Source organism: Stegastes partitus, unplaced genomic scaffold, assembly GCF_000690725.1.
Source record: "Stegastes partitus isolate 25-593 unplaced genomic scaffold, Stegastes_partitus-1.0.2 Scaffold632, whole genome shotgun sequence".
In the NCBI taxonomy this organism is placed as follows: Eukaryota; Metazoa; Chordata; class Actinopteri; family Pomacentridae; genus Stegastes; species Stegastes partitus.
In genome coordinates, this window is record NW_007578363.1 from 68,344 (window position 1) to 96,089 (window position 27,746).

General features: G+C 43.1%; 1 protein-coding gene across 1 annotated transcript in view; it reads left to right on the forward strand.

The window, feature by feature from the left end:
• ptprt (protein tyrosine phosphatase receptor type T) overlaps window positions 1–27,746 on the forward strand; it is a gene marked incomplete at its 5' end in the record, with an annotated part of 345,648 nt that overhangs the window by 30,333 nt on the left and 287,569 nt on the right. The window contains 5 exons of the mRNA XM_008289688.1: window positions 13,170–13,330; window positions 14,153–14,263; window positions 17,542–17,623; window positions 20,121–20,236; window positions 22,853–23,027. Coding sequence (XP_008287910.1) covers window positions 13,170–13,330; window positions 14,153–14,263; window positions 17,542–17,623; window positions 20,121–20,236; window positions 22,853–23,027 — 645 coding nt within the window. The remainder of the gene's footprint in view (window positions 1–13,169; window positions 13,331–14,152; window positions 14,264–17,541; window positions 17,624–20,120; window positions 20,237–22,852; window positions 23,028–27,746) is intronic.

Here is a 27,746-nt window from a genome sequence, read left to right on the forward strand (position 1 = left end):
CTGATTGTTTGACCACAAATAAATGAGCTAATTCACTGCATAATGCTATCTGCTGTAGCCGGATGAATGGCTGAGTTAGCACTTAGCACTAGCTAGCATTACTTGCAGCCATTTTGGTAGAACGTGCTGACATAGTGCTAAAATACATGCCTAGAAATAATTTAACTTTATCATCTGTCGCAGCACATAGATCCCACGATGCTTCTTTTGAAATTATACGTTTTATTATTGTTTTCATGGAGAAACTCGTCGTAGCAGAAAAGCGTATGCATTGAAAAAGCCTGCAAAGCCTCTGCTGCACAAATAAACCTGGTTTCATCTGATACAACAAAACTCGTGCCACATTACATGCTGTTGCTCGAGGCTATTCACAGACGTTGTAAACATACAAAGAGTTTCATGAAGATGCGTTTTACTTCTGTTTGAACATATCCGCAGTGTTGCTCCCATACAAGCCACAATAAAGAAAAAAAACCTTTACACATTTTCCTGCATGTAATCTTGTTGTCCTGTGATTGCAGCATCACGGTGCACACTGGCCTGCAGCAATCCGTGAATTTGCAGTTTCAAAACACTTTATTAAAGAAATGGCCGCTTTACACCTCCTGAAAATGTCCCTCTGTTGTTTAAGTTGTGACGGCTCTGCAGTGACACCGTAGTAACAAGCGTTTTAGAGACAAAGGAGAAGCACGGTATGAGAAAAGTTAAAGTAGAAAAACAGCCACCGGAGCCGCCTGATAGACGTTTCCAGGCCACATGTGGACAAACGCTGTCTCGCGACGCCATCAAATCGCATCTCTGTCGCTGGATTTCAAAAAAAAAAAAACCCCAGTCCAAATTACAAATGTATACCGAGCTCTCAGATGCTGAAAGAACAGCAAGAGATCTCTCGCTCAGAGCTCCGAGCACGTCTTAATCCAAAAGACGACAGACACAAAACACCCGATAAGGAGAATGAAAGAGAGATTTAAGAGCTACACAGGGAGAAAAAAAGAAAAAAACAGCCAGCATGCTTTGAGCAGAGACCCCAGGGAGCCGTTTGAGAGCACATCGTACTCTGTGAACATCTTGCATCGACGTCGTGTTTCAACAGAAAATCTGGGGATGTAATTGATCTATTAAAGAGCGATTTAGTCGGCGCTTCGTGCCGCTTTGTTGCTACTTTCATGTCTCAACCTCAAAACGCCATTGTTTTGTCAAAAAGTTTATGTAGATGGAAAGTTTTTTTTTTCCTTCACGGTGCTCAGAATATTATTTTATTTCCTCCTTTTGTTTGAGATGTAGATAACATGGAAATTCTAATTATTACATTATTATATGCCATTTTTAGGCAGGAATAATCCCACCTGTGTTGTTTTGCAGAGCGGTAATTAAGCCGACTGTTTGTGCTTTGATCAGGTTCTTCTTTTCTAGACAAAGTTGTCATCATTTACTTTGTTTTTTTCCATCTTTAATTTGCCTCCTGAATTCTGCTCCGCCACCAGCTATCGACGTGTCACCATTTGCGAGCCAGCCGCCCGCGATGCAAACCAATGTAGAAGCATTATGGAAGCTATTTGCCGGGTTTTTTTTGCGACGAGTGACAAAAAAAAAAAATTCCCCGGGCGCGCACAAACAAAATGCGCAAATACACACTTATTTAGACACACCACCTGCTCCATTTTGCCGTAATAGGAGTAAATGAATTAGATTTTGATGCTTTAAAAGCTTTTTTCTTTTGGCTCATATCGAGAGTAAACTCCACTCTAATGGCGAGGTGTCTGTGTTTACAAGCCCCTGATGATAGAGAGAGACGGAGTGACTGAAGAGGAGGAGAAAGTTAAAAAGGGAAGGAGAGAGAGGACAGCGGGGAGGAAGACGGATGGACTATAAATGGATTTGAAAAAAAAAAAAAAAAAGAGAGAGAGGGGAATGACGAGGGGAAAGCAGGAGAGGAGGTGTGGAGGATGAAATCAGAGGGAGGGACGGCGGCAGCACGTACTCGCACTCAGACAGATGAATGGGTTGTTTGCATTTATGGTTTAGCCCCGTTGCCCCAATAATGGCACTTCAATTATTGATTTGCCACTTATCAGATTACAGCAAGGTGAAGAGACAGAGGGGAGGGGAGAGGAACGGGGACAGGGCACGAGAAGAGACGAGATAAAATGAAAAGGAAAGGTGTTTAGAAAAGTAAGATAGAGGTAACGCTCTATGCCAGAGGTTCCCAACTGGTCTCACTCTGGGACCCACATGTTCCCGTGGTCATTAAGTCGTGACCCAATTGTTTTTAGAATTTAATATTCAATATATTTTCCTGTGCAACATGCATTTCAGAGCATATAACTGCATGTACAAAACTGCACAAAATCAATAAGGCCACAAAACAACATGTTTTCACTCCATTTTGAGCAAATTAATAAGAAACCAAAGAGAACCGTGACAACTGCATGTACAAAAGTGTATAAAATAAGTATCAAAGCTACTTCTTACTCAGACGGTGGGTGCGGGTGCTGAGCTTTCTGTCAGGTGGGAGGAATATTCGGAGATCAAAACTCGTATCCTGACTCCAGCACAGTGAATGAATAGTTGGCTATTCAGCTATTCGGGTCCAGCCCTAGTATGAAAATCCACATTTTAAATACTCCGGGTCATATTTGCCGTCTTGCGTCCCGACATCAACACAAACTTAAAATGAACGTCAAACAAACTATATGGTTACCGTGCCTGTCAAAATAAAAGTTTTTTCAAAATAAAAAATACCTGAGACGCACATTATATATTATTTAATTTTGACCAGCTGTCCGCGACCCACCCAGAACAGGTCCACTTTTGGGTGGCGACCCACCAGTTGAGAACCCCTGCTCCATGCTTTATAACACAAACCCTCAGTGCATGTACTAGTACTTAATATAATGATATTTACACAAACACAACAAGGAAGAAATTACAACATTTGCATTCTCATCATTCTGACATCTCATTTGCAATCTTTCGCTGAACCCTCCGAACCCCGAGCCCGTTCCCTCTCTTGGTATTCTTACTCAGCGCGGACTGACTTTGTACTTTACAATAAACTCCGGCACATGGACGGAAACAACCTTGACTAGAAGTAAAGAGAACTCAGACACGTCTTCTGTGCAGTACAACGAAGTTACAATGCCATGAATCACCGACAAAGAAAGAAAAGTGAAAAGGGAATTTCTATGAAAATGGAAAAAAAATCTGGAATCAACAGTACTTTTCCAAGGGCTCACGGGTGTTTTTAATTTGTTTCCTATATGTTATACATATAAAAACGGAGTATGGTTCTGATTAGTTTAGCCCAAAAACTCCTGGAATATTCCTGTAATGTCTGTTGGTTGCGTCTGACTCACTATTGGCTTCACAATTGTGCTGAAGAGTGCAGAAGTTTTTTTAGTTTTTTACAGAAGGTGGTGAAACATTCTATAAATGGCCAATTTTTTTAATGAGACACGTAAAAATAAAGGGAATTTGATTAAACATCAAGCTCAGGTTTGGTTAAGCTTTCTCGCAGATGAGTTGAAAGATTGTCAGAAAGTTGAAAACGGCACGATTCTTTCTGCTTTTTCAGTTCGTGGCTCCGATGAATGGGTTCATTATTTGACATGGAGCGTTAAATAGCACTAAATTAACCAAATGTTAATCAACTTTCATCATATCTGGAAACACAGATTTGGTAAAGAATGCAGCGCTGAGCGAGGGCAACAAGAAATTAACTTTAAAGGGATGCAGATGTAGGTGCAGCATTGGATTTACAGTGTAGACCACAGGTGTCCAAGTCAGGTCCGCGGTGTTATAACATCAAATGTCTATTGGAGCCGGCCCGCCGATATATAGTGCATACATCGTTAATACTACACATCCCAGAATGCTCTGCTCGTGTGTTGGCGCGTCAATGAAGACCCGCAAGCGTCCCCTCCCCCCTTCTGTTGGCGTTCATTAGCATCCATAGCATTAGCAAAGATGCTAACCGCAGCCGAAAACTGAAGCCACCCCTCACAAAGGGAGCGTTCAAGACAGGCGGGAGGCAGATTGTCTGTTCACGAATGTAAAGGACAGACCTTAGTTAAGCTTGGTCCAGATTTAGTTTGTACCATATGAAGAAGTTTATCATTATACATCTGGAGAGGAAGGAAGAAAGGCACAAGTGTAATCAATTTTTCAATAAATATCGAGTCTGGCTCTCGACTCAGTTTTTTAAATTTTGGCCCACAGTGTATTTGACAATTAAACAACTGAGATGACAACATTTGACTCATCCCATCACGATCCAGGAAGATTCCAAGCAGGTGTCACCAGAACCTGTGCTGCACGACGTCTTCACCACCTGACGTGCTGACCTGCACAAACACAAAACCCAAACACATCTTTCACACAACCGATCCGGGTGAATCAGAGCAGATTAACCCAGCAGATGTGCGTACATGCTCACACACCTGTATGCGGCGGCTCCTGTGGGATTTACATACATGTTTGCGTGTGATGATGATGATGATGATGATGATGAAGGGCCATTACGCATTCAGGACGCGGAACATATGGGTTCCAGCGCCGCGTGTTTGTGTGCGAGGCCTCGGGGGGGAATCGGGTGAACTAAATGGGCCGAGGACTGATGTGATATTTGTGTCCGGTGAGCGATGATGAGCCATTTCACCCGACAACAACACGTTTTATCGTCCACCACGAATCAGTTTTCTCTTCTTCCTTCCCTTCTTTTGCTTTTGCTATTCAAACCGATGGACGTGCGTTAATAACTTACGTCTGATGTGGGAGAAGGAAAGAGGGACAGTTTTTCCCTCATATGCTGCCGTTCATGGAGTTGAAATGACAGCTATCATGTACTCCACTGATCTCAAGTAGGACGGTGGGACGACGGTTGTGTGTGTTTTCCTAAGAGCCCCTCAGACGACGGAGGTGACGGGTTTGCGTGTCTGCGCGAGCGCCAGCTACCTTCCCGCTTTTTAACCGGCAGCCCACGCTCTTCATAACCAATTTTGTGCTCTTGTAAAGGGACACAGTAACTCCTCTGTCCTCCTCCACTCGCACAAAAATGGATTCGCACACACAGTCTCGCACATGCGGCGATCGGCTCGGTATATGTGCTGCACAAGGACGCTATAAAGCAATGTTTCTTCTATTTTTAGATTAATGTTTTTCCATCGGGCTGCAAGGTGGCGCAGTTGGTAGCACTGTTGCCTCGCAGCAAGAAGGTCGCCGGTTCGTGTCCTGGTGGGGGCACCGGGATTGTTCTGTGTGGAGTCTCCATGTTCTCCCGGTGCAGCGTGGGTTCTCTCCGGGTTCTCCGGCTTCCTCCCACACAGTCCAAAAACATGTTGAGGTTAATTGGTTATTCTAAATTGTCCATAGGTGTGAATGTGAGTGTGCTTGGTTGTCTGTCACTAAGTGTAGCCCTGTGATAGACTGGTTACCTGTCCAGGTGAACCTGCCTTCACCCTGAGTCAGCTGGGATAGACTCCAGCCCCCCATGACCCTGGTGAGGATTAAGCAGTGTATAGATGATGGATGGATGGATGTTTTACCATCAAGCTAACTGTACCTTTGAGTGTGTTTTGTTCACTTTTTTGTGTTCAAGTTCAAGCAAATGATTATTTTATTATTATTTTATTTTTCCTTTATTTAACCAGGTAGGCTAATTGAGAACAGGTTCTCATTTACAATAACGACCTGGCCAAGAGGCAGCACAGAGCAGAAAAAACACATCCATAAGAAAACAAACAAAACGTGACAATAAAAGTCTTTGAAGATAAAATACACTAAAAGCAGGTACAGGACTCAGTAAAAAGTTGCTTCACCATATTTTTAAAAGAAGATACAGACATAAATACACTGAGTTTGATTGTTTTTTGTAACTGGTTCCAGTCGAAAGCTGCAGAAAACTGAAATGAATGGCGGCCAGAGACAGTGCGGGCTTTGGGGAGGAGGAGGTGGACGAGGTTGCGAAGTGAGCGGCTGATGTGACGGGTGATGAGTAGTGAACGTAGGTAGTTTGACCTATGATAGTTTTATAAATGAACAAATACCAATGTGGGAGTGAAGAGAGGGCCGGTTAACCAGGCTGGACAGGGTGCAGTGGTGAGTGGTGAAGGGGGCACCAGTGACAGAACGGATGGCCGTGTGGTAGACGGTGTCCAGTTTATGGAGGAAGGATTTGGATGTGGATCTATGAAGTATGTCACCGTAGTCAGAAATCGGATCATTTTGACCAGGAGGTGTTTAGCGGATCGTGTAAAGGAGGATTTATTACGATACAGAAAACCAATTCTATTTTTGACTGTAGTGAGCAGAGAGTTGATGTGAGTTTCAATGATTACATGCTTGGTTTAATCCACTGAACTACAAAACCCAACAAAATTGCACTAAATTAGTACATTTGTCATGGCAAGAAAAAAAAAAAAAGACTCAATTATTAGATTTTCACCTGTCCGACAGCCCTTAAACGCATCGTCTGTGGTGCACAGCTCTATCAGATGAAATAATCCAAAACAAGCTCGGTGCTATGACTTTCTTGTACACCTTTTGCACCTTTTTGCAAAAAAATTAAGTGTTTGCACTCGATATTATAAAAAACTAAAAACAAAAAATGCTTCCCAACACACCTGATAGCAAAAATGTGTTGATTTTTTTTGTTTGAAACGCGGGCAATAGGACACAACCAGCAAGACTACTACGGGATAAAACATTTTTAAAATGCAGCTTGGCTTAAAAATGGTGAACAGAGAGGCAGCAGTGGTTGGACGATACATTCTGCCTTGTGAAACATAGGAAAGTGGGAAAAATTAGACAATCTGAGAGTCTTTATATGGACGTTTTTTTCCCCTCTAGTATTAAAAATTGATTCTAGTCATTTTTAAAAAACTTAATAAATAATCAAAGACACTCAACTTCCTCTTTTGTCTACCTGTATATAATTTATGGCGTTATAATTGCCTCCTGCTGCACAAAAGACGTTTTGAAGTTCTCTGTACTTCATGCTATTGTCGTGCTGTTCCCATACAATTTAAAAGCAGCTGTTAAAAACGTTACAGGAGCAAAAATATGCCTCGGAGCCGCTCGGGTTTCACAGGGTTCACATATTCATATATTTATAATCAGATGAGACCATGAGAAGACCTTCGGCCGTTTCTTTCTCCGGCTTACATTGTGGACATTAGTTCAGCCTTGCGCTAAATCTGCTGAATTACTTCACAACACAGACCAGAAAAGAGGACATTGTTGGAAAAAGAAGAGGCTTCAGGTTTACTGCTGAAAGAAGAAGCTGAAAGGCCGATTGAGAATGACTTCCAGTGTACAATGTGCTGTATGGCTCCTTCATTTGGAGGCAGTATTTCTTTTTTTTACATCAGCGTTTTCAAGGGCTTTTGGGAACTGTAGTTCTACTTCTGAGCGACGGGAGCTATTGTCATTCAGGCAGCTATTGTCGGCCAAACCTGTCTCCCCTAAAAATGACTTTTTTTATACATCTAAACTGCTTTCTCATTCAAAGAAACCTCAATGCTTCGTCGTATAGGGACATCATTTTTGCCAGATAGAGTTTTAATACTAAAAACACAAAAGTTCTTAAAGATAATACCTCTAATAGATGAACAAACAGGTAAAACATCTAAATGACGCTATCTGATTAACGTGGCATTCGAGTGCAGATGTGTGCATCTGTTCATGCTCACTGACCGGTCTGTATTGCTGCTGAGCTGTACGACCCACCTTTGGTATTGATCTGAGGAACCCACGGTGTTAATCAGGTTTTCCCTCAACACACACTCACCCACTGAAACGAATAGCACCGTCATGGTGGCAGCGCCGTGGCTGACCACATGCTATAAGTGTTGCTGAACATTTAGAGAACATCCTGAAGACCTCGGGAGCTGAAACGGCTTTTATTTTGTTGTTAGTTTCTTTTGGTATGTTTGACGCTGAAAAATTCAATATTTGACAAAAACTTTTAAGCTCTTCTGTACTTTTAAAGCGCTCACTTTTTTTTTTTTTTTCAAAAACCTTAAATGTGAATAAGAAGTTCCAGAACTCTGCCTATAAAAAACTAACTTCTATTAGTCTACTATCCCCTTCATAGTATTCTTGTGCAGTGTTGCACCGCTTCAAGTGCTCCTGCAACATCCAGAACACCCCCTGGATCTTCTTTCATGTATCAAATGGTGCACCTTCATTTTAAATGTAATTTTGAGCAAGAGGAAGAAGTCACAGGAAGTCAAATCTAGCAAACGGGGCGAGCTTAGTGTGGCCAAACCCTTATTTCCATTGCATTTTGAGCAGGCATGCACAGACTCAGTAATACGTGCCACAGTTGAGGTCATTTGCACTGAATGTTTTCTGTCAGACGCCTCAGAACATCACAGTAGAACTCAGTGTAAAGAGTCTCACCAAAACCCTGAGAATGTCAAGCAAAATGGTGGTGAGTATGCATCCGATCAACCACCTGCCTTCAGTTTTCGAGGTCGCAGGTTCTCCCATTGAAGCTTGATCTCTGGGTTGCAGATCCAACTCTTACTACCAGTGATGATCGTGAAGGTTGGGTTAGCTTGACACAGAATTTGATGTTCGCTATGTGTACAAGTTTGATCGCAAGTGGGCGCCTGCAGGTGGTCGGAACTGATCTTCTAGAGAGTTTTATAAATGTGGCAGGAGCAATGGGAGCCGTGTATCGCTGCACACGAAGGCGTGTCTCAGTGCAGTCTTGGAATTTCTCGATCACGGCTGAGATGGTGACATATAACGTATTCAGATGAACGTAATGTGTTATGGATCCTTAAAAATAACCAACTGATCAAATTGTCATCGCTGCCAAGTAACTACACATGGCATCCTTGTGCTGAATAGTTTTTTCTTTGTATTGATTTGTGTCACTGTCACTAAATTCTATCCTTTGTGGGCCCTTGATTAGTAGCAAAGCAATCAAAGCATATGTGATGACAAGTATTGTTATTATTATGTAATATAATATAGTAATAATATATCGTATAAAATACAATATAATAATAACGGTTTGACAATATAATAATCATTCATTCACATCTGATTTTCTGTCTAAGTCATGCTGTCATTATTGTCACAGAAACACATTCATCAAATATCCAGACTTTAGCTCTCGCACTGAAAGTTCATTCATGTTAAACGACATTTTGAATTTCTTTTTTAAATATTTGTTTGGCCAGACGAGTGCATGCAACAGCCTCACGTAGTAAACGACACCAAAGCAGATGTAACACTGTGTATAAAAATACGACTCCAACGCCTCGCTTGACTCGTGGCGAGCGTGTCGGCGTGAAACCCAACTGTTGTCGCTGTGAGAGAGAGAAAGCGTGTGCTGTGTTTTGAAACCCCGTCGACACACTGAACGCCACGGCGGCGGCGAGGGGGGAGTCAAACGCCTTGCTCAAAGGCACCGCGGCAGCCGAGAGACGGCTTCCGCTGCTCTTTGATGTCGACAGCTCTGCAGAAATAAAATCTGAAAACTCTCGACAAAAACAAAAAATAAAAAAAAACAGCTGGTCTCGCGTGGCGCCGTGTGCAGGAACGTTTGTTGCACCGAGCTGACCCACTTATTCTGATGTTACGTGCGAGTGTGTGTCTGTTTGTGTGTGTGTGCGTCGACGCGGCAGACAGATTCATCAGTTTTTCTCACGTTAACAGATTGCTCCTCTCTGACCTCACAGCTGGCGAACAACGTGTGAAGTGATGTGTTCGTCGCCGTGTGGCATCGTGTGGATGTTTGTTGTCGTGTGTGACTGAATGATTTTGTTTGTGATGTTTCTTTGTATGAAAATAGGGTTTTGTGATACTATATAAGCCCGGGACGTCCACGCCGTGCGCACCGAGGATGCGTTACAGTTACCGTGACATCGTTCCATATGTGTGACTGCATGTGTGCGCGCATTGTAACACCTCTGCTTCCTCCACAGAGACAGTTGTCATAGTGAGAGACGTCTCTGGGTAACGAGCATCACACGTATCGTCTGAGTGTCGGATAGACTCAAGTCAACTTTAAAAAAAAAGAAGTCCCTTTAGAAAGAGCTTTACAGAGCATCAAAGGACGTAAAAATAGAGTGTTGTGCATGTGTGTGTCTCTGTGTGTGTGTGTGTGAATAAGAAATGTAATCAAGCCCCGGTTCGCTGTAGAAAGAGTCGGGTTAGAAGATTACTTTAACATACAAACACTCACGAGCCAGCACATAAACCGGCATTTTACTTCGGTAATAAGACGTCTGGCAGGCGACCGCACAGTGACAGTATTAACACACACACACACACACACACATGTGCGCTGTATGCATACAATCACACTCCCACCGTGCTGCTGGTGTGGATTAATTCCATTCAGCCGAGGCAAGAGCGATGAATAAAATCTCTTTTAGCCACCTGTATTGTTGTCTGCACGTGTGTGAATGCAAAATAGTGATTCAGGGTCATGGATGATGCCCTTTGATTGTCCTCGTTTCTTATTGCATCCCATAATAATCGCCCACATCGACACACTCGGGTGCAAAACATTCACTGATGGAGACGTCTTGGTGTGTTATTTTATTGGCACAAGCTAAATGAGTTATTTAGGGGTTCAAACTTGTATTTTTGATCAAGTTTAGAATTAGCAGGTTAGTTTAAAGTTATGCTAATCATGTAGGAGTTAAGTCTAAGTCACTCCATGTCCTCATAAATGCAATGGTCCCGCTTTGCCCTTTAAAATCAAAATGCACGGTTTCAAGAAATTCACATCTGCAACATAAGAAATTGTTTATATCCCGTCTTATTTTCTTATTTTATTCAACTTCTTTTGTTGTTGCATTTACATTAGAATCCACACGTCTCCCCTCTGTACAGTCGCTGCAGCAAACAGGGTTCATTTGTAAATTCTAAATCTTCCAAACAGGCATTTTGGGAAATAACACTGCAGGAAATTATTAATAGCGAAGGGAGAATGATACGGTATGGATGCATCGACGGTCTCAACACAATTAAAATCAGACGAAACAGGTGAAAACAGAAAGAAGTTAGTGAGTCCTGATGTTTTCTTAAGCCGCCACACTTTATTTTTTTTAAACTCCACATTAACTCAGAACGATTCCTCACGCATGCAGCCGAGCGAACACGAGCACACGGACACCGGTAGAACCTCAGAGCCGCACCTGCCTGATTCACTATCTCCCCTTATCGGTTCTCTTGCCAAATAGTCTCTCAGTCACTTCTAACTCTCGGTCCGGCTGATGGCAGTCGGCCAAATGGAGCCGGCCGACCCATAAAAGCTCCATCCCGTGTCATAAAGCAGAGACTAAAACACACTTAAACCACGAGTTGACAGAGAAAATGTGTTTTACGTCTCGGTTCAGAACCCCCGGGGTGTGGATACATTAAGGCATTGAAATACAGTTGAGGTAAATTAAAGAGCTCGAGGTGTTTTTATTTTTTTTTAGTGTTTTTGCTGCATCGAGCGAATGCTGCACAAAACTCCTTCGCAGCACACACACACCACTACTTGGTAATTAATAGTTTTGGTTAGCGGTAATTAGTTTAACAAACTGCGGCACGTCTCTGTCACATCAGTCAGGAAGGCGTGCAGCCATACTGCAAGAGAAATGGTGGCATGGAAACTGGGTTGCCCTTTTCTATGCGCTTCAAAGCAGAACCCGAAAAGGAAACAAGTCCGTAGAGTTTTGCAACCTGCTCATTAATGCAGCTATATAAAGAGAACTGTAGGAACAAGTGGAAAGAAAAAAACAAGTGAAGCAGAAGATTTTTTTGATGCACAGCAACAACGAATTAACAACTTTCTTTGCCAGTATTGTCACCCGCCCTGCTGTGGAAATCATTGACCATTCATCTAACAATCCAACAAAAGAAAATACTCTGAGTAAATATTACAATGGGAAAGAGTCTCACAAGATGTTCATGAGACAACAGAGGCAGCAGGTTGTTGAGCCGTGGAGCAAAACCGGTAAACTAGCATTGTTAGCTATGTAGTTAGCATTGTCCCTGTTCTCATTGTCAGTTTGACTGGAATGAAGCTACTTTAAAATTGATTTACCTAAATATAAGATAACTTTTTTTGGAGTCCATTTTGGAGTGTATCAGGATCTTAACATCCAAAAGTGATTTCCATTTCAGCAGGAGTAGTACGACTTAAAGTACCCATATGGTGCCCCCTTTTCAGCAAGTTAATAAAAGTCTGACTTGTACCCTGAATGTGTTTCGTTCTGTTGTCTGACGACTGGGGCTGGACCCCAACACCCGAATACCCAAATATTCGGTCAGTGTGGCGGTATCCGGATATCAGTTTTGTGATCTGAATATTCATAAATTTTGTCGGTAAATTAAAATACAGTATATGTGAGCACAGAGAGTCAAGTCAGTTTTATTTGTTTGTTACATCATATGCCATCTCACAGCGCTTAACGCAGGAAGGTGTAGAGCTTACAAATTTAGAACCCAACAATCCAAAGTTGCCTTTGGACTTCCTCTGAGCAAACGGGAGAGAGCAGGAAAGCAACAAACAAAAGCAGAATAGGTGACCAACCCCGTCCTCGTTTACTGTTTTAAAATCAGTTTCTACAATCTCTGAATCTCTGCCTTAGCTCTGACCTAATACCAACATTAGCCACATCAGCTCCTTAACGTGCTAACACTGAGGGTTTACCTGTTTTTGTGATGCCGCCATAATCATTAATAACAATAATCAGGTGCTGGGAGTGCATGAAGACGCTTGTGTTCACTCTTGCAGCCAACAGCAGACCAATCGGTCAGGTTTGCTCCATGGCTGAGACATTTTAGAGTTTAGCAGAAGCTGGAAAGTAAATCAAGCTGTTGGACTGTGAGGAAGCTGCTGGTTCTGAACGGTTTAGCTGGAAGCAGTGAGGCGGCACGATTAGGCAAATTTTTAGTGTTTGTTCCTCAAATTCCTACTCGGAAAATAAATGAAATTCTGACGGACGGCTTTTATTTTTCACCTCCCAAGTTTTTAAGACAAACAAAACACAATAAAAATGGATTTTCTCCGTGTGGGACCTCTAATGCCTTCTGAGACTTTAGCAAAATGAAGACCAGTTAAAAAGTGTTTTTCAGAACAGTGTCTGTTGTCGTATTGAGTGGAACAACCCCGTTAATAATCACTGACTGACCTTCTTCTTCCTGTTCGTCTGCAGGTTCGTTCATGGTGGTGAACGCGTCCGGCCGGGCCTCGGGCCAGAAGGCCCACCTGTACATGCCCACCCTGAAGGAGAACGACACCCACTGCATCGACTTCCTGTACTCCCTGTCGAGCCGGGACGGAGCGAGCCCGGGCACTCTGAACGTCTACATCAAGGTGAGTGTCCACAGCGCATGACAGGGGAGCGACGGATTGACAGATGATGGGGCCGATAGACTTAACGGGTAAACAAACAAACAGACCTCTGTACTCTGTCAGCGAGGGATGAAGTTCGCTCAGAGGCTTTGAGTATTTACGGCGGTGTGTGTGTGTGCTCTGGAGAGAGAGGGAGGATGACTGATGGGCAGGTGAAATGCATCATCTAGTCCCTTTTAGCACGAGTACACTGCATTTGATGGTCAGGGTTGGTACTTTCTGTGGTTTTTGGAGAATTTCTTGTACAGAAGCAGGCTTGAATTGTAGTTTTAAGTCCACAAAAGCTGATTTTAAGCATGTAATGGGTTAGAATAAGCCATCAGTAAGTGTGTTTGGAGGGATGCTCGGGTGTTTTTGAGCCTCAGTAGGCCCGCAACAACGAATGTCTTGCGTTGAGGTATGATGGATCTGACGGGCATCTGGTTGGAATTAAGAGGAAGCTGCAGATGACGGATGAAGAGACGAAGGGACAGACTGGTGAGGGATGAAAGGGATGAAAGATGGGACATGACATGAAGACACTAGAACCAGATTCACGAAGCAATTTGCCGACAGTTAAGGCGAAAAAATGCCACAAAACCTCAATATTTTAAAGACGACCTTTTGGGAATAATGATGTTTTTTTATGGTTTCATAACAGTAAATACAATCAATACTGTTACTAAATATGAGAAACGACACCTTTACGTTTGTGTTAAATTCTCAGTTTTTCCTTCCGAGGTGCAGCAGACGACCTGTCGTTGCTTTTATTCACTGATTTCTACTGAACGCTGTCTGTTGCAGGTTAATGGAGGCGCTCAGGGAAACCCGGTGTGGAACGCCTCCGACACTGTGACTGAAGGCTGGGTGAAGGCCGAGCTGGCCATCTCTACGTTCTGGCCCAATTCCTATCAGGTACGCAACACAAACTCCTTGTTTCTGACTGTACCTGAACACATCTCATACAGTAACTGCATGATGGAACTAAAAATGTATTAAAATGATTCACAGAAATGACGAGTAAAACTTTGTTTTTGATCAAAATGTGATAGTTTATCTGTCCTGTCTGACTTTTTAAACTATTTCCTTAAATAAATGTGTGTGTACTGCTAAAGAAGGTGACTGTCTTTGCTGTGGGAAGCTGAAAAATCCCACATTTTCTTAGCTAATGTCGCCATAAGTTCACTTCTGTTTTAGTCCTTATAAATATTTGTCATGTAAATATATGTAACATATAATTGTCCCTGTAAAGTATGTATTTATTTTGACTGTCAGCCTTTAAAATGTTTTTTCAGCTCAGTTAACTTTGCTACTTAGTTAGCTTTAAGCAATTTTATCATCATTATAATTACTAATAAACACGTCTTTAGTCAGTTTAGGGCTGTTTGTGTGTTTTAACAATAAGAACATAAATTCGTCTTTACGTCTCGAGCTGATGTTGTGCTGCGTGTTGAGCGACACGACTTCACAGCAAACATTTTGAGTGAAAAACGTATTCAGGACAACATTAAAAACAGATGTTTTTGTCCTCCTGTGACCTGTCAATACATCGTAAGTGAAAAAGCCCAACTACAGGTGACTGACAGCAACTCAAAAAGGAGGAAATTTAGACCCTTTAGCATCTATAAATTGAATTTTATCAAAGGATTTGCATGTAAGTCTGTTGTTTTTGTGTGCGTTAATTAAAAAACACACAATGCGTTCATGAAAACCTAAAAGAATACTTTGCAAAACATAGATTTGTATGTTAATGCTGCAGAGTTCACGCAGCTGTGGGTCTAAATGATGTTTTATTGCTCAATAAACAGCTAACGCTAGTAGCTCAGGACAGCTTAAGGTAAACTGCGGCCATTAGCCGGGACTGTCGATTGACTTTTATCACTTCACACATAATGCGACGACCAGGAAATGTTCGGGTGTGCTTCTTTAATATTGCGACTGAAAAATGTTGCAGTGCCGCTTAAAGATGACTCAGTCCGTCTGTCTATTGTGTGCCGGTCTGTTTAAGGTGCAGAGACGAACCCCGCTGTGCCGTTTCATTGAGGAAGCACAGCGAGTGTGTCTTACCCTAATGACTGAGCTGTGCTCGGTAAATGAAGGCACCCCTGTGTGGCACATACAGATACAAGGCCCGCTGCTAGCCACAGTGAATTAAATGTTTGCGTGTCTTTGTGCGTGTTTCTCCCTCTAATGAGGAGTCGCCTCCCATGGAGAAATAACACTTTCTTCTTCTGAAATGACAAAAAAAACACAAAACATTGTCATATTAAAGTACAAAGTGCTGCAGGGCACCGAGGGCAAGAGCAAACTTTTAGGGCAGCTCTTTGGAAATTGTGTAAATGTTTTGCACCAATAATGTGTTAGAATGGGTTATAGTATGTTGATATAGATGTCTAAGATGAAAGCAAAGATTTTTTTAGAATAGAATAGAATAGAATAGAAATACTTGATTGATCCCAGACCTGGGAAATTATTTAGTTACAGCAGCAAAAAGGAAAACACCAAATCACAGCAAGTTAGAAAATATAGTAAATTAAGTCTATATAAATAGAATAATAGAAAAAGAGGGCTGCAAGGTGGCTCAGTGGTTAGCATCATTGCCTCGAAGGTCGCCGGTTTGCGTCCCGGTGAGGATACCCGGGATCTTTCTGCGTGGAGTCTCCATGTTCTCCCCGTGCAGCGTGGGTTCTCTCCGGGTTCTCCAGCTTCCTCCCACAGTCCAGAAACATGTTGAGGTTAATTGGTGATTGTAAATTGTCCGTAGGTGTGAATGTGAGTGTGCTTGGTTGTCTGTCTCTAAGTGTAGCCCTGTGATAGACTGGTTACCTGTCCAGGTGAACCTGCCTTCACCCTGAGTCAGCTGGGATAGACTCCAGCCCCCCATGACCCTAGTGAGGATTAAGCGGTGTATAGATGATGGATGGATGTATAACAGTAAAGGGGCTACAATGAACACAGTGTGACCGACTTAATGTGCAAGTTGAGTTGACTGTGCAGGTTGTATGAAATGAAACAAAACAACGAGAATGAAAAATAAATAACGGACTCAATACTGTTAATCAAATACTATTCAACAGTGCAACAACAATTCTGATGCAAATGTAGCCTGAAACTGCAAAATGTTGTTATTAATCATAACAAAATCAGAACTTCAAGCAAAGCTGCAAAAATGATCATCTTCAGTGTTTGTGTTTTGCCTTTATTAAGTAGTTTTAAGTGAAGGAATGCAGGATTTTGGCTACAAGTGACTGTGACAATAAGAAAAAGGCTTAAAGAAAGTCAGGAAAGTTTAAAGGCTGCTATAAAAACTACACAATGCACCTTTAAGCCAAATCACTGGAGTCAGTTTCTATCAGATTGAGTCAGAATGTGGGAGTGAAAAATCAGAATCGCACAATGGAGAATAAATTGACGGCGCTAAATGCTATCGTATTCCAAATTAACACAGGAAACAACACCGTCGACTTGTTGTTTTTGCAACCAAAAATAAAAAAAATAAAAAAGGCTAAGTCGGTGTCTCTGACTTCTAGAAACTTGACATGCATGCCAGACAGGAGGGGATTTATATTTTGAAGGAACAGAAGAGAGTGAAGACTTCCCAGAAGTCTTTAGTATTCAGACTGAGTCACAGCTTATACTGTTGAGGATCCTGACAAGTACAGCACAGAGGTGTGTGTGTGTGTGTGTGTGTGTGTGCGCAGCAGTGTGTGCTGAGCTGTGTCTATGTGTGGGTCAGGAGTGCGTGGCCCCTTGACAGCCCTGCTGACTGCCTGTCACCCCGAGAGTGAGCACAAAGTCTGAGGAAAGAAGTCCGAGGACCGGTCTGGTGGGAGCCAAGCCGAGGAAAGGAGCAATTACAAGAAGAGCAGAACAATGGCTCATAAAGAGATGCGTAGAGACGAGGGGGAAAGACGAGGGGAACGCAGGAAAGGAGGAGGGAAAAAAAAAAGGGTTTAAACAGAGGAAGGACGGCATATGTGGTCGGCATAAGGATGGAGACAGAAGGGACGGAGTGGAGAAGAGGAATAGTTGCTGACTTGTGGTGGAAGATTCCCCTGGGCTTCCCATATGAGCTGCACGGGACGTCAAGATGTTGCAGATTGTGGATAAAAGAAAGTTTCTCAGTCTGTTGTGCTGTACGTCAGAAAACTGTGACTCCACGTTTCCTTTCTTTTTATTTTTTTTGCTCTCAGGTAATATTCGAAGCCGTTTCGGTCCAAGGCCACCCGGGTTTCATCGGCATCGATGACATACGAGTCCTGGCCCACCCGTGCCGTAAGTGAGAGCGGTTGTGTATGTATGTGTGGCGTCGCGGCAACGGTTGACCCTGCACAACTGTAGCCCCGCTGAGCATCATCTGTTTTATAGCTACCCAGCACACACACACACACACACACACACACACACACACACACACACACACACACACACGGCGTAAAGGACAGATTGTGAGGCCTGCAGACAGATTGCAGAGAGCCAGGAAGAAGGTCCAAACTCAGGGTCTTCATCACTCAAATCTGACAGAAACACTTTGCTTCACAAAAAATCTGTGGACTGCTTACTGCACCACTCTGTGGCCTACTTCCTGCTCGCTGTCTGCTCGCTGTTTCTCTCTCACGAGCTCGCCGTCGCTTCTTATTGGGCTGCGTGGAGGTTCAGATTAGTTCAGCTTTAGCGGGATCCTTGTTGTTTCACACCGAAGCACACTGATGAATTAGTCAATCACGTGTGACATCAATTCATATTTGTTGTTAAAATACAGTCGTGTAGTGTTTTCTAAAAACTGTAATGTGATTTTTTTTTTGATGCCAAAAACAAGAAGGCTGTTAGTAGCAGACTGAACACAAAACTTGACATAAAACGACACTATCACGACACAAAGCAATCAATACGGAACACAACAGGACACAGAGACGACACAAAACAACAAAAACAGGACAGTAAATGACACAAAACAATAAATCGAAGACACAAAATGACACAAACAAGAAACAAAAGGCAAAAACGAGACACAAGCTGACATAAACGAGACATAAAAGAATACAAACGAGACACAAGACGACACAAAGACTCAAACAACTGAAACAAGACAGTAAATGGCACAAATGAGACACAAAACTACAAAAACAAGAAACAAAATGAGACACAAACAGACATTACCAAGACATAAAACAACACAAACAAGATACAAAATTACACAAAACAACCAATACGAGACACAAGATGACACAGAGAACACACAAAACAACAAAAACAAAGCAGTAAATTACACAAATGAAACACAAAACAACACAAAAGAGAGACCAAATGACACAAAACAACAAATACGTGACACGAAACGACACATGCAACGCACAAAAAGATAAAAACAAGAGACAAAACGACACAAACAAGAAGCAAAAGCCAAAAACGAGACACAAGCTGACACAAACGAGACACAAAATTGGACCAAACAACCAATACGAGACACAAGACGACACAGAGGACACACAAAACAACAAAAACAAGTCAAAACGACACATGCAACACACAAAAAGATATAAACAAGACACAAAACAACAAAAACAAAACACAAAACGACAGAGAGCAGCACATATGAGACGCAGTGAACCAGCAGAGCAGCCGGCTGGTCCAGTATCATGTACTGGTGCTGATGTTTTCATCTTCATCTCATCACCCATCAGTCACACAACAAACCTCTGACAGATCCAGGCTTTAGTCTGAGGCGACGTCTCGTGTCTTTGTCCACTCTGACTCAGTAGGTAAGACACAGCGAAGCCATTTAATGTGCTTCAACCCCCCTTTTGTCTTCTGGAAGTTTGCTTGTTCCTGAACTGATGATGTGCTTTTACGAGATCTTCCTACTTTTAGGGAGTCAGTCGTCTTCATTCCCTAAATACTTATACAGAATTTAAGACTCCACAAGAAGACCAGAAGTTCTTTTTGATGTTTTATCCTAAAGTCTTTTTTTTCTATACCTACCTACATGGTCCTCTTTTGTCTTGTTCAGATGTGCATCTAAGTCCATGTTTGCCAGCTACTGATCCGATTAGTCAGGAGTGGGTGAGTCAGTGGTGGAGAATAAGCAGACGTACTCACAATGGAATAAAACAACAACAACTAGAAAACTCTGATGTAATGCAAGCAGACGGAGGAGAAGAGCACAAATTGTGTAGAGCTATTAAAAAAAAAACAAGCTTCATATCTAAGTCCTTGTCATTTGCAACAACCTGACCATTAGTGTCAGAGCAAATTATCATTGCTAAATGATCGATGCAGACTCCGTTAGGCTGATCTCTGTCTGCAGACGGTCCAAATGAAATTAACCACTCGTGGGCTGGTCTCAATGCCAGACCAAAGTCACCCGACGTCTGTCTGCCTGACGGACCGGGACGTTCTCCGCCTCCCTCCAGACAGCCGTATTAAGTTCTGTTTTAAGTGGATTAGTTCTGTTTTCCTTCGTTCTCAGCACCGGCGTGAAGTCTTCAGCAACAACGTGGCGTCTTTCAGCAGCCTCAGATACGTGATTATCGAACTTGTTTGAGTTCAGAGAGCCCGAGGACCTGTTCAGACAGAATTAATTCATCCAGGGGGACGTTTCTCAAGAGACTAATTAAAAAAAAAGCTTGAACCCACGTGACCCGGGTGCTTTTCCCCTTTCACACTTCATACATTTGATGTCTTCAGCTAAATTCATTAACAAACTAACACTGTGCACATTGTGGACTGTGTCGCCCACCTGTTTACACGCTGTCCCCGCTTTGCGTTGCAGGTAAAGCGCCTCACTTCCTGCGCCTGCAGAACGTGGAGGTGAACGTGGGTCAGAACGCCACGTTCCAGTGCACGGCCGGAGGGAAGTGGTCCCAGCACGACAAGCTCTGGCTGCAGGTTGGTACCAGGAGGTTCTGAGTGATGTCGGCATGTAAGGGAGCTCAGAAGTGTCCAAAACTGTGATAAATAAGCAGAGCTCTGGTTTGTAACGGTGAAATATATGTTGAATAGAGTCCTGAACCACAGAATATCCCAGTGTGGGTACATTATAGATGAGTGATGCTGGGCTTCTGGGCTTTTAGCGACTTTTAAAGGAAAAAAAAAATCAGTAAAAATGTCAAATTACTTTAAAATACTGTGTTTTTACAGTGTTGCTAATGTAATTTGCATGAACAATATGAGGTTTACTGTTTAATACTATAACTAGACGTTCCAATAATATACAGTTTTTATGTCGTGATGCCCACTAATCAACATTAACTGTAGTTTTGTGTCTCGTTTTTATCGTGTTATGTTTGTTTTTTGTCGTTCTCTGTTTAGTTTGTGGTGTTTTTTGTATCGTTTGTGTCATTTTGTGTCAAATCTTTTGCTCATTTGACTCCATTAGTTTTTCAGCAACCTGCTGTTAATGCTCATTCTTGTCTTTGACGACACAAAAGCATCCAGTTTAACAGTTTTTAACCATATTTTGACCAAACGGCACAGCACCGTTAGAACGTGGCTGCATTTGCTTTGCATTTTACTGCAGTGTATTTATATTTATGTACATGTTGGAGTAAAATTGAGACGGGAATCTGATGGGCTCATTAAAGAAGATTACTGCAAAGAAAATTAGGCGGTATTTTTGCTCCACTGAGTGCAATATTTTCTGTGTCAGTAACCCTGGGCCGCTTTTTATTGGTAAAAAAAATCAAAGCTGTGTTTGTTGTCCATTTCTCGAGGTGTAAATTTAATAAGTTTTTTAGAATTTCTGTATTTTATTTACTTTATAAATTGAGTTGAGATGATTGTAATGGACCACGGGGGTAAACAGGCGTTTAGTATGCAGCAATAAAACTCTAAATTGTATAAAAAGCCGATGTAGCAAATGCAGTTATGATTCATTTATTCCACTTTATTCAAAAATAATAATAATAATAAAAAAAAGAAGTACTCTGTGGCAAACATCCCCAGCAGCTCTCCCAGCTCTATTTCAGGATTGATTAAAAGTCCTTGTTCTGCTTCGCACCGATGACTCCATCTCTGCACGAGTGACGTGTTGTGCGTCCGTGTGTGTGTGTGTGTGTGTCTGTGTTGTGTGTGTGCAACCGTGCCCATGTACTCATTCTGGTTTACATCCGTGTGCATCGGCAGGCTCGCGTGTTTCTCGCGTGCACGTGAGCGCGCTGCGGGGTTCAGTAATGACATTTGCAATGGAGAGCAGTGACCCTCCTGACAGGCTCCGCCGGGGGGAAACGTGTTTTTCCAAATTGGCCGATAATACAGCGGTTAAAAAAGATTGGACACGGGGATGTAAGGATCATGTGTCAAGCCAGAAGTGGCAGCGGCACACCTTTTAGATTTCATGTCTGGCTTGTGCTGTTTAAATGGCTTCTGGTTCCCGCCCGGGCCTCCAATAAACCAGAACTTCAGTAAATAAAAAAAAAAATCTGTATTTCTTGGCCAAGTTTGATCACTGTTGTCTTTAATTTGTCTTCTTGTGAGTCCCTCAGCTGCATGAAGATGTAAATCTAAACTATGCATCGTATCTATAAAAGGCTCTTTTACACTTTTACGTCTGTATTTTTCAGTGCAGGTGTTTTTCCACATAGCAACAAACCAGATGTGATGGAGTTTACAGTCACATACAGACAGACGGGCGACAAATTAAAGGGAAAAACAAGTGTTTTTGAGATACCCCAGCATTGATACTCCAAGTCTTTTAAACTCTATTCAGATGGATGGAACACTTTTCTTCTAAAAGGTTCCTCATTTGGTCTTTTAATGTCGTCTAACATGTCGGTCCAAAATCTGCCACAGCTGTTGAATTGGGCTCACATAATTTTAACGTCATTGAACCATTTAGTGGGAAGGTCATCCAACCGGAGACCAAACCCATCCTTTGTTGTCTCATTTTTGTTGGTTTGTGTCTAGCTTTAGTTGTTTTCCATCTGGTTTGTGTTGTTGTGTGTTTTTTCTGTCGTTTTGTGGCCCATTTGTGCCATTTTGTGCCATTTTTTTGTCATTTTATGTGTCGTTTTTATTGTTTTGTGTCTTGTTCTGTGTCAAATTTTGTCTCTGTTTTGTTGTTTTTGGTCTCATTTGTGTCATTCCATGTTACAAGTTGAAACCGTCAGCTTTTACAGCAGCCTGCTGTTAATGACGACTCTCGTTTTTGACTCCAAGGATGCGTCCAATTTTACAGTTTTTTAAGAAAATACAAAAAAAAACCCCCAGTGCTATAGATTTTTCTGTGGTAGATCACTAGATCCCATTGAGCAGAAGACTCTTTATACTGATTAGCAGTCATATTTCCCACTAAGGGGACGAATCACGGCGGCAAAATCCTCCCTCCAGCATAACTGCACCACCAGACGTCCTCACTGTTGGGGTCAAGGGTTCATATTTTTCCTTTCATTCGACCCGTCTGCCAAAACAACACCTGCAGACCTTCATTTTCCAAGTTTACATTACATTTGGTGTCAGGGAGCCTTCTGCCCATAACTGACTGGTCTTCCCTTTCCCACCATGCAGCAGTGGAACGGCAAGGACACGGCGCTGATGGTGACCCGGGTGGTGAACCACCGGCGCTTCTCGGCGACCGTCAGCGTCGGCGACACGTCGCAGCGCAGCACCAGCCGCTACCGCTGCGTCATCCGGTCCGACGGCGGCTCGGGGGTGTCCAACTACGCCGACCTCATCGTCAAAGGTACGTCCGGCCTCGGCTCGCGTCGCCTGGCGCGACCTTCAGGCAAACTGCGGGAGGTAAACTTCAAAACCAGAGATGAATTCAAAATGGGGACGGGGCGGAGGAAGAGAGCAGCACTTGACAAATCCGATCAGTGTGGATGCAGCAAAGTGGGGCAGTTTCTTTAGAAAGTGGGAAACAAGCCCGTGTTGTGGTTGTGTAGCTGTGTGTGTGTGTGTGTGTGTGTGTGTGTGTGTGTGTGTGTGTGTGTTTGGCTGCTGCTCATTAGTGCAGCGAGAACGCTGAGGACGGAATACTGAAGACTTCAGAACAGTGACTAGAACTCACAATGAGGCCTCTTTCACTCTATTTCTGCCAATCTCCGTCCGCCTTTTGAGTTCGTTTTTCCTCCTAATGTTTTTGATTCAGGTTCCGTCTTCCTCCCAAGCTTTGAAACAAACACTTTGAGCGCTCAGTTCCTTTTTAATTTCCAAAACGCAAACATAATTAAGAGGCGCCAATTACTCGCAGTCGCCCGAGTCGAGGTGTTCGGTTTGCATAAAGAGTGTAAAAGTTTTGTCCAAACACTTCTCCTAAATGAGGATGAATGCGGCAGCAGTTCACCAGGAAGGCACGTTATGGTTGGGTTATTCGAAGGCGGACGGACGATTTCGACGTTCCCATTATCGTATCAATCTCCGAGACGACCAAACACATCCCAACGACCCACGGAAAAGTGCAGCATGTACACTAGCAATTGATTTCCGATGTCATGTGATGGAATCGGCTTTAAAAAAAAATAAAAAATGCAATGTACCGCATGAATATTTCACAAGTTCTCTACAGTTTTACCGAAATGCAAGAGCGAGCAGAGGCTGCATCATGTTGTCAGAAACATGTTTTGTCTCACTTAGAAGCTAATTAAGCTAAAACGAGTGTTTGTGGCTGAAACGTGCAGTAATTTGACTGCTAACGACAAAACAACTGATCGCGTCTCTTCACTTCCTGTCCGTTCTTCTCTTTCCCACTCATTTCTTTCAGGTTTTTTTCATCTTAGTTATCGGCACTGCTTGATAAATCCCTTTGATGACGACATTCAAAACCCTCTAATGCGATCTATCCGCTTCGGAAAAAAAAAAAACTACGAATCTGCGATCCGGCTTCCCACTCCTCCGTCCCATGGTTCATGCGGTCTACAGGAAATACAGTTCTCTCCCGCTGAGAGGGATATTGATGTGCTGAGGAGGCTGGGTAATATCGTTGTAAAGCCTTTGATAGAATTACGGCGTAGCAGCGATCTGTTGTTGTCAGACATAATTACGTTCCTTTACCTTTGCCAGTCTCCTTCTGTTGCACTCCGTGTTGTGAAATCGGTCTTTATGATCGTCTCCGTCTCCACCTTCGACTCGTGGGCTGTCGGGGTCAGATTGAAGAAGGAATATATATGAAAAAAAAAAGCGCTCTAAACATTGACTTCTCTGGAGAGTACAAGATTGCACCACTGTTGGTCATCATGGCGTTTGCTAAAAGGCCCGATCCTTCAATTACTCACACGGCGAACAAAATGATTCAATCTGATGCAGTTTTGTGTGCCTGTGGTTGGCTGTCGGTCAGCCCAGTCGATACTCGTGTGTGTGCGCTCGCGTCAGCGCTTGGCCTTGCCGACGGACACTTCATCAATAGCAACAGGAAGACTGTTAAGAAGAAAGTTTAGCGGGTTCTCTGAAAGCGGGGTTGCGTTAACGGACTCCAAGCATGTTCTCCGTCTGGCTCACGAGCAGCCGATTGTACTTCTAATGGAGCCATTCGTCATGGCTTCCTTACAGAACAGGGTTAAGAACCCAACGGTGGCCTTCAGAAGCCTGTATTTTAATTCTTGTGTCATGTATTTGTGTGTTTTACATCGTTGTGTTGAGACAGCTTCCTGCATCTCATCTGTATCATTCTTTTAAAGCGTAAACTGTACATGTCGGTGTTTTTCAAAACGGCGTTTGTTGGATTTGAGACGCCTGTGAGAGTTTCATTGTGCCAAAATACAGATGCTGAGCAGCATGTGTCCACCCAAAGCATCTCCCAAGACTTGTTCCAGGAATTAGAATGAACAGAACCGAATGCTTTATTGTCATCCAACATGGTGCATGACGACATTTATTTTATTAACTTTTATCTGAATTAAAAGGTTATTCTCATAGCAATTAGATAATAATTACCTGTTTATGTTGGTAAATACACTAAAGTAGTCAATTCTAATTAAGCCTTTCCTCTCCGGTGACACATTTAGACGATAATTTCCTTCAGGACTAATCTGATCCACTATAATGCCACCGCCGTGCTTAGCATCACTGACCCGGCTTTCTCCTATTTTCTAATTTTTAAAAAATGATCAGTAATTATTGATATCAACTGGAATAAAGACGTTTATCAAGATGCATTTCACAGCTTTTATCAGCCAGATCTTGTTTTGTGCTATCCTAGCTATCATAATGCCACCACCATGCTTAGCATCACTCAACATATTTTTTGCTAATGTGTTTTCACTGACCCAGCTTTTTCTTATTTATTTGAAAAAATAATTAGTAATTATTGATATCAACTGAATAAAAACGTTTATCAGGATGCATTTCACAGCTTTATTGGCCTTATCCTATCTAGCATAATGCCACCCCCATGCTTAGCATCACTCAACATAATTTGTGCTAATGTGTTTTCACTGAACCATCTTTTTCTTAAAATAGGTGCTGCAAAACTTTTATCAGTTAAAAACCATTGATGCTAATGTTTTGCACTCTAGCATTAGCCCTTAGCTCGTTGCCCCTTTAAAGCAGTGTGTGCTAAAGGGTAAGAACTGATACGCTAATGCGCCAGCCCTCGGTCTGCTGTTGTCTAACATCGTGTTAGCACCGACCCACTACCGCTTAACATATATTAACGCTACGACGTTAGCGCTGCGTTCACGCCGAGCCTGTTGTCGATCAAAATGGCGTGTGCTAAAGCGTTAGCGCCGCGCCACGTCTCGGTGCAGAGGCCCGCCGGCTGAAGTGATGTTCTCGATGCATATTCGGTTTGAATTATGCTGTTAACCTTATTTGGTGTGAAGGATGTTTTAATCTGATGGGAGGCTGCAGTGTGTGTCTGTCGGTGTGTGTTTGTGTGTGTCTGTTTTGATTAGATGATAGTCCAGGGACTGAAACTGTCATTACCATCTGTTAGCAGAACACACAGACTGTACTCCTGAGAACACCCAGTGTGTGTGTGTGTGTGTGTGTGTGTGTGTGTGTGTGTGTGTGTGTGTGTGTGTGTCGCTCGTCCCTGCCGGATGTGTATTTTTGTGTGTGTGTGTGCGTGGCGTGAAGCTCAGGTGCTGTCAGCCGTGCACCGTGCCGGGGGAATAGCTCATGCCAGCGCGGCGATCAAAACCAAACACACACGAACTCACCTCCCCGAAGCCACGTGTGCGTTGTGCTGCTAAATTTGTGCGTCGTTGTCCTTGATTTTAGTGCGCGCTTTCTATCCACGACGTGTGCGGTTGCGCGGCTTAATCCACACGCGTGAGGTGTCACCGCGACGAGTTCGTCCGTTCTCCGGGCTACTAAGTGAAATCAGGGTTAATTAGCGCGTTGCTCAGCCAGGTGTGACCGGGGAAATGTGGAGAGAGACCCTCCTCGTGTTGCATGTCGCGCTCATGCATGCGGATTAATCTTCTGACACAATGCTGCTGCCGGACAGCTTAGCGCATGATATCTGCCCGTGTCGACTAAATGAGGAAGCAAAGTTGGATGAATAACACCGAAGCAAAAGGAGGGAAATTTGCACTAAAAGCCTCCTTATGTTGCATCTTTCTCCTTTTTTTGTCCACTGTTGTATTGATGATGCAGCAGAAGTTAGAAATTTCCAAATTGTGCACCTTTTTATTCAGATTCCGACCTTAATATACGAATAAAGCATTTTTTTTTAAAGCAGAAAGGAAGGCTCACTAAGTATAATGCGTGACTTCTCACCTCGTCTTTCCATCACTCGGCGTCCACGTTATTGCGTCTCCTCTTATGTTCGCACCTCCGCCTTACTTCACACCTCCCTGGAAGTTAATACACGTTAAAGAAAACACGCGGCGACAGCGATTCGTCGCCGCCGCCGCCGCCGCCGCCGCGGCCTCACGTCTACGGAAACTGCATTTATTTACGGGGCTAAATGAGATTTCGAAGAATCATCTGCAAGTATAAAGGAATATAAAAGCACAAAGGAGGAGGAGGAGGTGGCGTTTAAAGTGAGAATTACACGCTCGTACACAAACACACACACAAAAAGTGAGAATAAAAAGTTGACCTTGACGAACGTGAAAATGAGTATCTGGATATCTGCTCACACACTCACTCACAGATGCGGGAACTTTTGCACAAACACACAGATGTTTTTCTCTGCTCCCGTGCGTTTCTCATTTGTATGGCTCTTGTAGAACAGATGCAGTCAAAGCCCCAGGGCAACAAGGTCTCAACCAATACCCCCGGCTGCGCTCGTGTTAGCGGATGTGTGCGCACGCTGACATCCCTGTGTCTCGGGGATGAATGAATGCAGCCTGTGTTGCTGTGTTGTGTTGTGCATGGGCATTTGGGCATCGGTGAATGTGTGTGTGTGTGAGTGTGTTCTGTCTGTCAGAGATAAGACTCAGTGGGGCGTAGCAGAGATCCAGGAGAGCCACTGTCAGCCAGCGCCCTGTGGACACCACGCCGACAGTGTGTGTGT